Source organism: Odontesthes bonariensis, chromosome 22 (genome assembly GCF_027942865.1).
Source record: "Odontesthes bonariensis isolate fOdoBon6 chromosome 22, fOdoBon6.hap1, whole genome shotgun sequence".
Classification (NCBI taxonomy): Eukaryota; Metazoa; Chordata; class Actinopteri; order Atheriniformes; family Atherinopsidae; genus Odontesthes; species Odontesthes bonariensis.
In genome coordinates, this window is record NC_134527.1 from 25,372,135 (window position 1) to 25,384,516 (window position 12,382).

At 41.3% G+C, this 12,382-nt stretch overlaps 1 protein-coding gene across 1 annotated transcript; it reads right to left on the bottom strand.

Moving 5' to 3' along the window:
* Nucleotides 1–68: 68 nt before the first annotated feature.
* Nucleotides 69–12,253, bottom strand: marchf5l (membrane-associated ring finger (C3HC4) 5, like). Its single transcript, XM_075456231.1, has 7 exons — nucleotides 12,161–12,253; nucleotides 11,096–11,184; nucleotides 8,172–8,374; nucleotides 4,316–4,446; nucleotides 4,062–4,233; nucleotides 2,528–2,694; nucleotides 69–798 (listed from the first exon to the last, which is right to left on the bottom strand). Exons 2-7 carry the CDS (start codon nucleotides 11,122–11,124, stop codon nucleotides 634–636), a joined length of 867 nt encoding a protein of 288 aa, XP_075312346.1. The 5' UTR covers nucleotides 11,125–11,184; nucleotides 12,161–12,253; the 3' UTR covers nucleotides 69–633.
* Nucleotides 12,254–12,382: the final 129 nt, after the last annotated feature.

Sequence of the window (12,382 nt, forward strand, 5' to 3'; positions counted from 1 at the left end):
TACAGTAAGAGAAGCAGCAGGTTAAAAATGATGATAACAGGCCCAAAAGAATGACTTTTAAGTCATGGTAACACATAAAAATAAGAAGCTTTTTATTATTTCCTGTTCAGGTTATCAAACAGATAGTTTTGGGTGAATCTGTAGGGAGCTTTCGTCATTTCAGTGCATGCACAACACACTTCCTTTTTCTTTTTCTACCTTAGTAGCTTAAAGTTCTGCTTTATCAAACAGTTTGAAGTAACTAAACCCAATAAAGTCAAGGTTTGTTACGGATTCGTGAAGCTGCAAGCAACAAAGACTTCCTTTAATCACAGCTCAGTGTTTAAGTCACCAAACAGAGAAAAGGTTGTCATTATTACCTGCAGCTGTCTGACCAACCCTCAAAACACACAGATGCACCAGCAGATTTTTTACAGCTGAGGTGGAAGTTGCTCAGTGTTAGTAGATAAGGCAACGCTTCATGTTTAATTCATATATTCAATGTAAGGCAACAAAGGACCGCCAGTGTGGTCAGCTCATTATACAGTGCAGGATTTAACAGATCACGCCTTTAAAGAACAGCACCCACCTTGCCTCCACAATGTGTTTAAGTTAAAATCCCCTCCCCGTCACCCAAGTCTTTGCTTTTCTGAGTCATTCATTCCCGCTGTCCTCTGCGTCGTCCTCCCCGCCCTCGGCCTGTCCGTCCCCCTGTCCTTCTGGATAGTTGAGGATGTGTCTGTTGGCCTGAATGACGTACTGCTGTTGCTTGAAATACACCTTCAACACACCTTTTATCAGCACGAATGCGATGCCGCCCTGTTGAGATGGAGGACGCAAGTGGATGAAACTTAAACACAGGAAACATGACAAGAAGTAAAGTGTCCTAACAGAAACACTCATACATATCCTCTAACTTCTGACAGGCTGCTGATTGTCAAAAGAGAAACACGTCTCCTTCAAAATAAAATAAAATGGAGCAAAAATAAGTTGGTTCTTCCATCATATCTGTGTGGAATAACTGATGTTCGTCACATAGAGAACATGAGAGTAGAAAAGGTTTTAATCAGAATTTATTAAAGCTCAGAACCCCAAAACACATCACTGTTTATTCATTAATCCAAAAAGGATTTACAGAAAGTTACTGGTGTGCATTCCTCACAATAAAGATACTTTAACATGGATTTAACACTCATAGCAACTTTTGATTCCAGTGTTTGTAAAATAATCCAAAACATTCAATCTTTTCTGTTTTCTTTTGGTATCTCTAAGGATGTTTTGGGCTTTACGCACATTATTTTGGACAGATTAGTGAAGGTGTGGCTGAAAAGTTCAAAAAAGGACAAACAAAAGGACAGCAACATAAAATGAAACATCAGAACTGGACCCAGAACCACAGCTTCTGTAAATGTGACTATTTGGTGAGTTTTAGAGGCACCATTTTCAGTTCTCTCTACATCCAACCTCGACTGTCCTGTTTGGAGGTGAAATTATATTATATTATAGTATATATATATATTAATAACTGGCGGCCTGTCCAGGGTGTACCCCGCCTCTTGCCCATTGACCGCTGGGATAGGCTCCAGCCCCCCCGCAACCCGACCGACAGATTCAGCGGTATAGAAAATGGATGGATGGATATATATTAATATATTATTATATTATAGTAAAAAATTCAGCTAACAGAGCCAAACGAGCAGAAAACGAGCAGAAAACGCCCAGAAAACGGAGTCCTCTTTTTCTTGAGACTTAGCTTCACCCGGTTATAATCTAACCAACCGACTCCTCGTGATCATATAACACCATCAACTCGTTTCAAATTAAATCAGATTCAGGGTTAGTTTGTTTATTTGTGAGCAGGATTACTCAAACAGTTATGAACAAATCTGCATGAAACTTTAAACAGAGGTCGTTTCAGCCTGCGAGTGATGAAGTTCTTTCTTCTATCCAGAAAACTTTAGTTTAGATGGTCTTTCCTTGGCTTCTAGTACTACAGTGAGGAACTTTTGAGTTATTTCTGACCAGGATCTGTCCTCTGACGCACATATAAAACAGGTTTCCAGGACTGCCTTCTTTCACTTTCGTAATATTGCCAAAATCAGGAACATCCTATCTCAGAATGATGCAGAATAACTTGTCCATGCATTTGTTTTATTCAAGATCGGACTACTTTAATTCTTTATTATTGGGCTGTCCCACATATTCTCTGAAAAGCCTCCTGATCCAAAATGCTTTGGGGGATTGGATCAAAGAGAAGTTTCAGTGCAATCTTTTGGTTTATTAGCTAGGCTAGTTTTTAATGAACTCTGTGTGAATTGGACTCATTTGAAATTGAATTATTTTGATTTGATTGGATCATGACTGTATAAAAAAAGAAATGGATTGTAATTGGCTTGAATTGGACTGAATCTTTAAAGGGCGCTGAGATGACAATTGTTGCGACTTGGTGTTTTATAAATAAAACTGCATTGAATTGAATGGAAACATTAGGTATTTCATGTCTGAAATAAAAGTGGTCTGTTCCAAATGTCATGTGGTTTCTACTCACCAGAACAGTGCGCTGCAGGTTAGAGGAGACCTGTCGGAACAGCAGCCGCCCCACCAGGCTGGCGATGGAGGGAAAGATAAGCGCTCCACACAGAGTCCTGGACACAGACAGGTGGTCTCCAGCGCCGGTTCCGTCAGCGGGCACGCGGGGCAGGTAACCGCCGCTGGCTGAGGTGACACACACAGCCTTCGTTAGTCAGAAACTCTTTTACATCAGTATGAACCCAAAACTGTGAGAAACAGTTTGTTTTTATATTTATGGTCAGTAAAATCTAAACTAAAATGCTAGCTGATCAACTCTTAACAATCAGATAATTTTCCTGGGCAGTACACTCAACATGTTAGTTGTAATCCAAATTATTATCATCAGGAAAAAACATGTTTTTAACTTTAACCTGTTGGTCTTTCTCACAGGTTTACCGGCCGTTACCTGTTCCCATTTGAAAGGCTGTCGCTGTTTAATAAAAGTGGTCTTTAAATCAAACAAAAGCTGGAAAATCTCTGGAGATAAAAGGAACAGTGATAATAAAATATAATAAAACAAGTATTTTTATTTCCTGAGTGCGAAATGTTGGGCCTGAAATCTTTAATCAATACTTAAAACATAAAACAACATTTTTGTCTGCAGAGATTTGGGATGTTTGCAGCTTTAATGTTGCAGAGTCAGCAAGTGTTTTCAATACGTTTACAGCCCTTTAGTATTAAGCTTTTATTTCCTGCCATGAAGGAACAAAAAAAATCATGACTAAAGGAAAGTTGGTTCTCTGACATCTTTGTGTGCTTTAATAAAAAACACACATAGTGGAAAATTAGTGTTTTATAATCCTAATTATTAATCTTAGCCTCATATTTGTGAGTTTCACAAAACATTTGCAGATTTTACTTTGTAAGTAATGTTGCTGAATACTTTCGGGATCTCATTTATTTTTTTCTTTCTGAATTCTGTGTTTTGGAGTAAACACAGAATGTTTATGGGACATAAACCCACAACCTACCTGACAGATATCTAAAGCTTGAACTATAAAACCTCGATCCATCTGTTTTAAGACCCAGACGGATCCGTACAGGTCTTAAAACATCTCATTTATGTTTGCATGGTGCCGTTACATCCCAGTAACAGCTCAGAGCAGAATTTCTGTCCCTTTCGTCTTCATCTCGACCAAGTTTCACCGTGCTGCATTCACTGTATCTCAAAAGTGGGAAGTTGGAACTCTTACTTTTTAGTTTAGCCCATAACAGCAAATTCTCATCAGCAGTTATCTAGTTAACTAAGCATAAAACTATGCTTAGTACCTTAGTTAGGTACTGTATGCTCACTCACACAGGAATAAAGTACTTCAAAGGTTATTGAGTTTAATTTGTCAAATTTACATTTTGACTGTTACGACTTTGTGATTCAGCAGAGGTAGAAATGCACATTTCTTTCAGTTTAATCTCAAAGTTGTGAATTCAGGAAGAAGTATAAAAAAAGATGAAGGATGAAGAAGCCAGTGATGTGACTGCCGTGTTGGAGTGATAATAGTGTGCTGACATGCCTGGCGGGAGCTTGCGTTTGTAGTAGTATTTCTGCCACAGCCTCACTAAATAATCCTCCCAGCGGATCATCTTTCCCAGGACGAGCAGCACAGGGATGGTGGGCAGACCCATGAGCAGGAAGAGCGGGTCGGCTCGCTCCATCACGTACAGACCCTTCTTATGTCCCACCACCTGCAGGTGGAAACACAGGGAGGTGAGGAGGCTGCGCACGGTGGAGGCTCAGTGTTCTCTGTGCAGATTTAGCTCTGTGCACCTGCATGACCGTCACGGCTCCATATGTGACTGCTGACCAGTAGACCGTCCCAACCACCACCCCGACTGCAGCGAAGGGACTGGCCCGGGACAGAGCTCTGTCCACCTGCTGCAGGAAGTACACCAGTGGGCCTGAGGGAGCAAAGAGACAAGATCAGTCTGAGGATGAAGGTGTGTTCTTCTGAGCTGTCCAAAATATCTGAAGTCAGACTTACAAACAGTTTTCTTTGTGTTTAACATGAGATGTTTGATAACCTTTAACCTAGGGATGCAGCGATACCACTTTTTTCCAAACCGATACGATGCCGATACTTGGATCTGAGTACTTGCCGATACCAAGTACCGATGCCGATACTTCTACCCCAAAAAAATGCAATGAATTGGAAGACAGGTTTCAGTCTCACTAGTCTAGTGGTTCCCAAACTTTTTGTGCCCAAGGCACACCTATTGTGCAAAATAGCCCTTATAACACGTGTTATCACTCATATCATGTAAAATATCTGTAAATGTGCATTATTATTTACTAATGCCAAATACAATGTGACAAAGACATTAACGAAATATTTCAAAAATTAATTTGAAACTTTATCAAATTAGGCTTCATCAAAGCAGCAACACATTCATTTAAACCAGACAGGTCACAAAATTAAAAATGAGGCAAAGGAAACTCAGCAGAAATTCAGCACAGAGAACTGTCAATGCAAGGAAGCTGCATTGTCCATGGTCCTAAACTACAAATTATCAATGCAACATTTCAGCAATCAGCAGTGAAACATGTGCTATTGTAAATATTTTTCCTACTTACAAATTAGTGAGATACATGTGCCTGTCAGGGCACGCAGATCTCTTTAACCCTTGGTGGCACTGAGCAGAGGGCCACTCGCAAGTCCTGTTCAACAGAGAGCCGTGACCTCCTGTTGTTCTTCATGTGAACCAGAGAAGAGAACGCCAACTCATACAGGAAGGTAGTGGGGAAAGAAGAAAATGCTCAATCGCGTGGTGGGAGATGCTTGGGTAGTTCGATGCAGAAGTTTTAGCTAACTAGCAGTTAAGTTAGCATTAGCTAACTTCTCCCGACAGGACGCACTCGGGCTGAGGATTGCTGACATCCCCGGCCCAACTGAAGCCATAAGACGGGGCGTAACTTTCATGATACTTTCAGATGACAGTTTTTTTCTCTTTGCTTTCGGTGGTGGGTTGTCAGCAGTCTCTGCACTGGTGGTTGGTGGTTTGCTCCGCACAAGAAAGCTCTCCATTTTCCCTCTTGAGTGTTTCTCTGTTTTAATGTTGTCCTTCAGCTTTTGATGTGTCAGTCTCATAATTCCCACCTGCACAACTGTGTTAACAGCGAGATATGGGGTTCTCTGAGGATTTTTAATTTTTTTTTAAATAATTTTTTTAGGAACAGAGTTTTCCTCTGTATTATGAAACGAGTACATACGAAGTACTAATATGGTAAATCAAAAAATAATTATTTTTGGGGCGGTCGGTGGCGTAGTGGGTTAAGCAGCCGCCCCATGTACAGAGGCTACAGTCCTCGCTGCAGCTGGCCCCGGTTCGATTCCCGCACCGAGCGTGCTGCGTGTCTTTCCCCTCTTTCTGCCCCCTGCTTCCTGTCTCTCTCAAACTGTCCTAACATTAAAGGCATAAAAAGACCAAAAAAATACTTAAAAAAATAAAATAATTATTATTATTTTTGTGTAGTTGTATATTCCAATAATAACGTATGGTTGTCACAAAATCCCACGGCACACCAGGGGCCTCATGTACAAACCATATGCACAAAATAGTGGCGTACGCACCTTTTCACGTCAACGATCAGATGTATTAAGAGTGAAAAGACCGTGGAAATGTGCGGTGCCTCATGCCAACTTCAGGGCTGGCGTACGCACTTTTCTACAGCTGTTGATTCTTTGGCAACACCTAAGGTGATGTTGGGAAACTGTTATAATAAATAAATGTGAAAACAATTAGTCCTCAGACAGTGATGTGCACATTTGAGATAGATGAACAATTAATACTGATTAACAATTAACGCACCCATGTGTCTGCAGTTACACGAGTGGATACAAAAGCAGCGCAAAGTGGTGCAATGCATACCATTAAAAACAATGGCTGCTTTAGCAGTATTAGAAGACTTTGCAAATGGTGCAATTTGAAGAGAGCGTGTGTTCACTAGACAGAGAGGATTTTCTGGCATATGATGGCGACTGACTCATTAGCTGTTTTGAGGGAAATCCTCCTAGAACTGTGCGCAGAGCTGCGGCCGGCGTTAGAGCGCAACACAGCGAGGAGCCATGCGCTGCCTGTGCTCACAAGTGATGTGCACACTGGGGTTCCTATAGCAACCGGGGCATTACAGGGGGAGCTGGCCAACCGATTGGGACTGTTCCAGTCTACCCTGACCCGAGCCATGCCAGTAGCATGGGACAGAATTATCCGCATCTCAGCCAGGTATATCAAATTCCCAACAGGCCAACATTAAAGCTCAATTTGAAGCGAGAGCCGGTTTCGTAATCGGAGCTATCGACTGCGCACACATTGCTATAAAAGCGCAATCACATGATGAATTTGTATGTTAACAGGAAACATTTTCATTCGATCGATGTAAGATCACGTGATGTGTAAATGCAATTAACCAACATTGTGGCGAGGTGGCCTGGTTCAACACACGATTCATACATTCTGAGTAACAGCATCGTTGGGAACAGACTACAAGGTGGCACTGTGCGTGATGGTTGGCTTCTTGGTGAGTAACTTTATTGTGTAATTGTCCTAATATTATTCCCTGTGACGTGCATTGAGCATGTGCGCCCCCAATTTCTATCCCGTCTTCACAGCATCATAGTCGGTGGTTAAAGTGAGTTTCTTGCTGTTTCTTGCTGGTTAAACTTCAGCTTAAGATCTTTCTAACAAGCCCCTGATCGTCTCTGTGGGCAAATGTTTTTAACCCAGTGCGTAAAGTGTGAAATGTCTCAATCAGCCTCACTTTTTCCCCAGAGCACTTCTGCACGTTACTGTATGAACACGTTGTGAGTTACACAAAAACATCAGTATTTAGCTTGGGGGTAATCAGAGTCACCCACATGTGCTCCCACCACCCCAGAGAGAGCAGTTTCACCCATAGTTGCGCCGACTCTCTGTTCAAACAGAGTCGGTCACCCCCCCACCCGACTGTTTTGGCCACACTGCGGCGGTGGGCAGCCAGTCTCCGCTTCACATCCACCTTAATGTCGGACCACTTCTTCTTCACCTGTTTGTGTGCGCTTATCTGACCCCACAACATTAACAGCCTCGCACAGGCTCTCCCACCCACTCCTCTTGCGTTTGCTGCTTATGCCGGAGGACAGCGTGCCAAAGAACACATTTTTGCGGGCCTCCACATCAGAAAGTAGCACAGACATCTCGCTTTCCGTGAAGTTCTTCTTTTTTCCGTCTTATTCATTCTTTTTTCTTTATTTTCTGACCGTACACAGAGGGGAATCGCAGGTGCATGGCTCATTTAAATATGATTTGTGTATTTAAGTAGGGGCGTGGACAGGTAGGAGTTGGGTGCTCCGACATGTGCGCTCAATTCCACGTTGATTGGGATGTACAAACGAAATGTGCTTGGATTGATGCGTGCGCACAGATTCGTACATCCGACGTTGGAGGTCATTTGGGTTTGAGCGTACGCTATGTTTCAGTAGGAAATCCACGCAAGTCTTTGTACATGAGGCCCCAGGACTTGGACACCGTATGATCGCGGTCTTCATGTAATAAATTGGTATCGGCTAACTTTAACGAGTACGAGTATATTAGAATAGTATCGGCCCGATACCAGTATCGGTGCATCCCTACTTTAACTTGGCACTCACCCATCTTGGGGAAGATGATGTGGTACTCGGTGCCGCACTGCGGGCAGCTGACGGCTGCTCCGCTGTTCGCTTTCTGCTTCTCATCCAGCCAGCGCTGTAAACACGACTGGTGGATCCACTTCGTGCAGCCTTTACACCTGCAGGGGCTCACCCACTCCGCACTGCAGTCGTCCCGCTCGGTAGCAAAACACACCCAGCAGTGTCTGCACACACACAGAAACACACACACTGCTTGTGAAAACAGGAACAATAAAGCGTTGATCTGTTCTGCGATCAGCTGCTATGGGTGAGAGGCTGGAAACACCCGCTGTAATGACAACTTCTGAATCAAGGAACATTGACCCTCATGCTACAATCGTTCGTACGCACAGATTTGTTCTTAAGTCGTGCGTACGAGGGATTTAAGAGAATTTGCGCATTCACCAATCTTTTCGTATTTTACATTTTCTTTCAGGTACGAACAGAATTCACGAGTGATCCAGACCTGTCGTAGGAGTTTCGTAAAATAGTCCGCTGTTATTCCAATCAAGTTTGCTTGACTAATGGATTGTATATTTAATTACTTTGAAGCAAACATAAATAAATATATACATTTTACCCGATAATGATGCTGACATTATTCTGTTTGACTTAAATTGTGCACAAATTGAAGGTTAATTTGACTCTGTATATAACAAGGTCAATGGGAAGCGTAACCAGCGGCTGACTTGCTACTTTTGCGATTTAGATTGCCAAGGACTGTGCTGCTGCAAATATGCAGCTTGCTAGAGCCACAACTCCAGAGAGAAACATGTAGATCAAGCCCAATTCCACCACACGTCCAGGTCCTCACCACCCTTGGATTTTTGGCCACATGAACCTTTCAGAGGGAGATTGGAGACAGATCGGGGGTGTCCCAGTCCTCTTTGAGTCGTGCGCTCCCCTTGGTCATCAAAACTCTCATCAGTTTATCACCCATGGTACATTCAATTCAATTCAATTCAATTCATTTTTATTTATATAGCGCCAAATACAACAAATGTCATCTCAAGGCACTTAGATAGTAAGTCCAATTCAAGCCAATTGGAATTCAATTAATTAATAATAATCATAATTCATAAAATAATCCAATTCGTTCATATAGAGCCAATTCAAAAACAATTTCCTAGCTAAGAAAACCAACAGATTGCACTGAAAACATCAAATTCCCATTCACCGCTGCCGAACAAGTACAAATTAAGAGGGACTTTCATGCCTTGGCTGGACTGCCAATCATAATCGGAGCACTAGACTACACATATATACGCATCAAAGCACCCGTGCTGTCGGGGAGCGCACTGAGCTGAAGGCCAGGTGGGTGTGTCTCGATACAGCGGGGGGCAAACTGCACTATAGCCCAGAGAAAGCATGCCAGATTTGCACAATATTGCCATGAACGAGGGTCTCCACCTGAACCAGCCCAGGCAGACCAGAAGGTGTGGTGCCAGAAGACCCCCCTCATGGACCGCCCCATCAAAGTGCCATCATGATGAGGTAACAACTGATTGCACGGCTTTAGTTGCAGTCATCGAGCGCCTGGTAATGGCGAGACATTTTTTTTTGTAAGCCATTTTAATATCAAACCATTTCTTTTTTATTTCGGTGACACTACAGGTTACACAGAATTAACAGCACTCGGAATTGCTTCCCATTTCTTCGCTTTAGCAGGTCCTGTAATTCCCCTGCTGACACAGCTAAAAATGACAGATTTTCCTTTTTGGATCTCTGAAAGTAGAACTTCAATCTCAGAGCCCGTAAAATTGTTATTTTGCGCCTTGATGCCGTTTTCATGACTCAACACTCAGTTCCTGGCACAGGAGAGAGGAGGCGCAGCCTTATATGGTATCATTTTGGGCGTGGAGTATGCAAATCTACTATCCTCGTGCACGTGCCCTTAAATACGCACGGGTGGCATTCACCATTTACACAGTTCGTTTACACACTTTTTCCCAAATTAAGAGCATTTGTTGAATCTGACGTGGCGTGTTTGTACGAGACCTTCGTACGAAAAAGGTAAGAGAAATTTAGAATAAAAATACGAAAATGTTCTTGCATGATGCCCATTGTGATGAAGACTCATTAACATATTGGGTCCGACCAGAACACAAGCTGTGGAGCAGAAGATGAGAAAAAGCCAGAAAGCTAAAAAATAATTAAAATGTATGATACATGTTTTCTATTTATATCTAGAATCTTTCTTTACAATACTTCTGTCAGATATTTTTATATGATGAACAACATTTCTGAAAATCATTTAACAAATTTATAAAGAGACTGCAGGGTCGTGTGGTGGGAAGCAAGAGGATTCTCTCTGGGTTTTCTGGATTCTCATCGTCCAAAACCTTGTGTGTCAGCCGTGCCCACCCAGTACATGGCAGCTGGGCGAGACTCGCGACCCTGAGCTGGATTAAGTGAGTATAGAAAATGGATGGATGGCTGAAAACATTAATCTCTTAAAAACTGGTAAAATTAGTAAAAAATAATTGAACAGATGTGAATAATAATAATGGAATGGAATGTATGTAATAACCCTAACACAGTCAAACAATAAGTAAAATGTCCAAAAATATCACCTTCTAACTGTTGATTAAATGTCTTTAAATATCAGGAAAACATTCTCAACATATATTTAGAATTCGTTTTAATTAATGTTTAGATTTAATCCATTAAACTTTCTTAAAGATCCAAAAGATATTGTCAACATAACTGATAATATGGTGATGTTCAAAGATGTTTTTTTAGAAAGAATATTTAGAGTTTATGGTGATAAAAGGTCTATAAAATATCTTTAAAAAATATTTAAGCAGCTTTGAAAATATCAGTAAAGCTGTAAATGAAAAACATTTAAACATATGAGAAATAATGACATAAAAAGGTTGATATCTGAGTAAAATGAGTGCTCTTACTTCTCAGGCTGCTCTTCCTGCAGGGCCATGATGCTACTGGACAGTTTCTGCTCCCAGAGACGTTGAACCCATCAGACTCCTCAAAGGAGCTAAAAGACAAACATCTACACACTGAGCTTGGTTTTATCAGCAGTTATATTCCAGTGTTTAACCAATCAGTGCACATGAGTTTAGCAGCAACATGCTATAAACACTGAGGTGTCATCATAGGAGCGTTTGGTTGATTCAAGTTCAGAAAACAGTGATAAATCTTCATGGTCGTTTAAAATTATTTTAAAATGTTTGTGTTCTAAATTTTTTGGCTCTAAGGAAGAAAACATTGGTGCCCTGAAGACTATCCTATGACTCCAGTTTAACTTTTACACTGAGAGGTTTTAAAACTTTAGATTCAACTTTACATGCATACAGGTTTAATTTGTGGACACATTTTTAAGCCAGTCTTAAAATACGGGCTGGAACACTACATCAGACCTTCACACAATCACCATAACTGTAAATACTACTGGACATATGTTTTTGTGTTTCCTTTCATCACGATTTCATATGAGCGCTAAGATAAAAGTCTCATTTGATTTCATAAATGTACTGTCACCTTCAGAAAATCTACTTCTGCTCTTCCTCCATCTACTCTCGCTACAGTAAAACCAAACCAGAGACACTAAATTAGTCCATAAACACATAAACACAGTCCAAAGTCTTGAAGACAAACGCGACCTTTGACACAGAACATTTACTATAAAGTGAAACCAATACTAAAATGTTCCTGATCGGGCTTATCAACCAAAACCTAACACAAAATAGGCCTAAGTTACTTTTCAAGTTAACTTAATGAACATTACTTTCAGCTTCTTTGTCAGCAGCTCTGTCCCCCCCAGGTTCACCTGTCCTGTCCTTAAACTCCAGCGAGCTAAAGCTAACAGTAGGTAAACAAGGTTAGCTCAGGGTGCTAACATAACTAACTATACGCTTTAAATATCAGTCCACAGCCACAACACATCAAAAAAATACCACTAACTGTGAACTTGAAAAGCTCATGTGTGTCAACTATATAAAGCCATGACCTACCTGACAAATATGTAAAGTTTGAGCTATTAGAACCGATTTTATATTGTGTTTTTGCTCAGATGACTCCGTTACGAAAAGACCCGCCTGGTTTCCTTTTAAGATTGTTTCTGATTGGTCAATGGCCGTGACGATTGGTGCTGTATTCAAGGTATGTGGGAATGTTAAAAGATTTTTAGTTCTCCAGGGTTTAATTTTAGCAGGTTATGCTTGTTTTAAGATTAG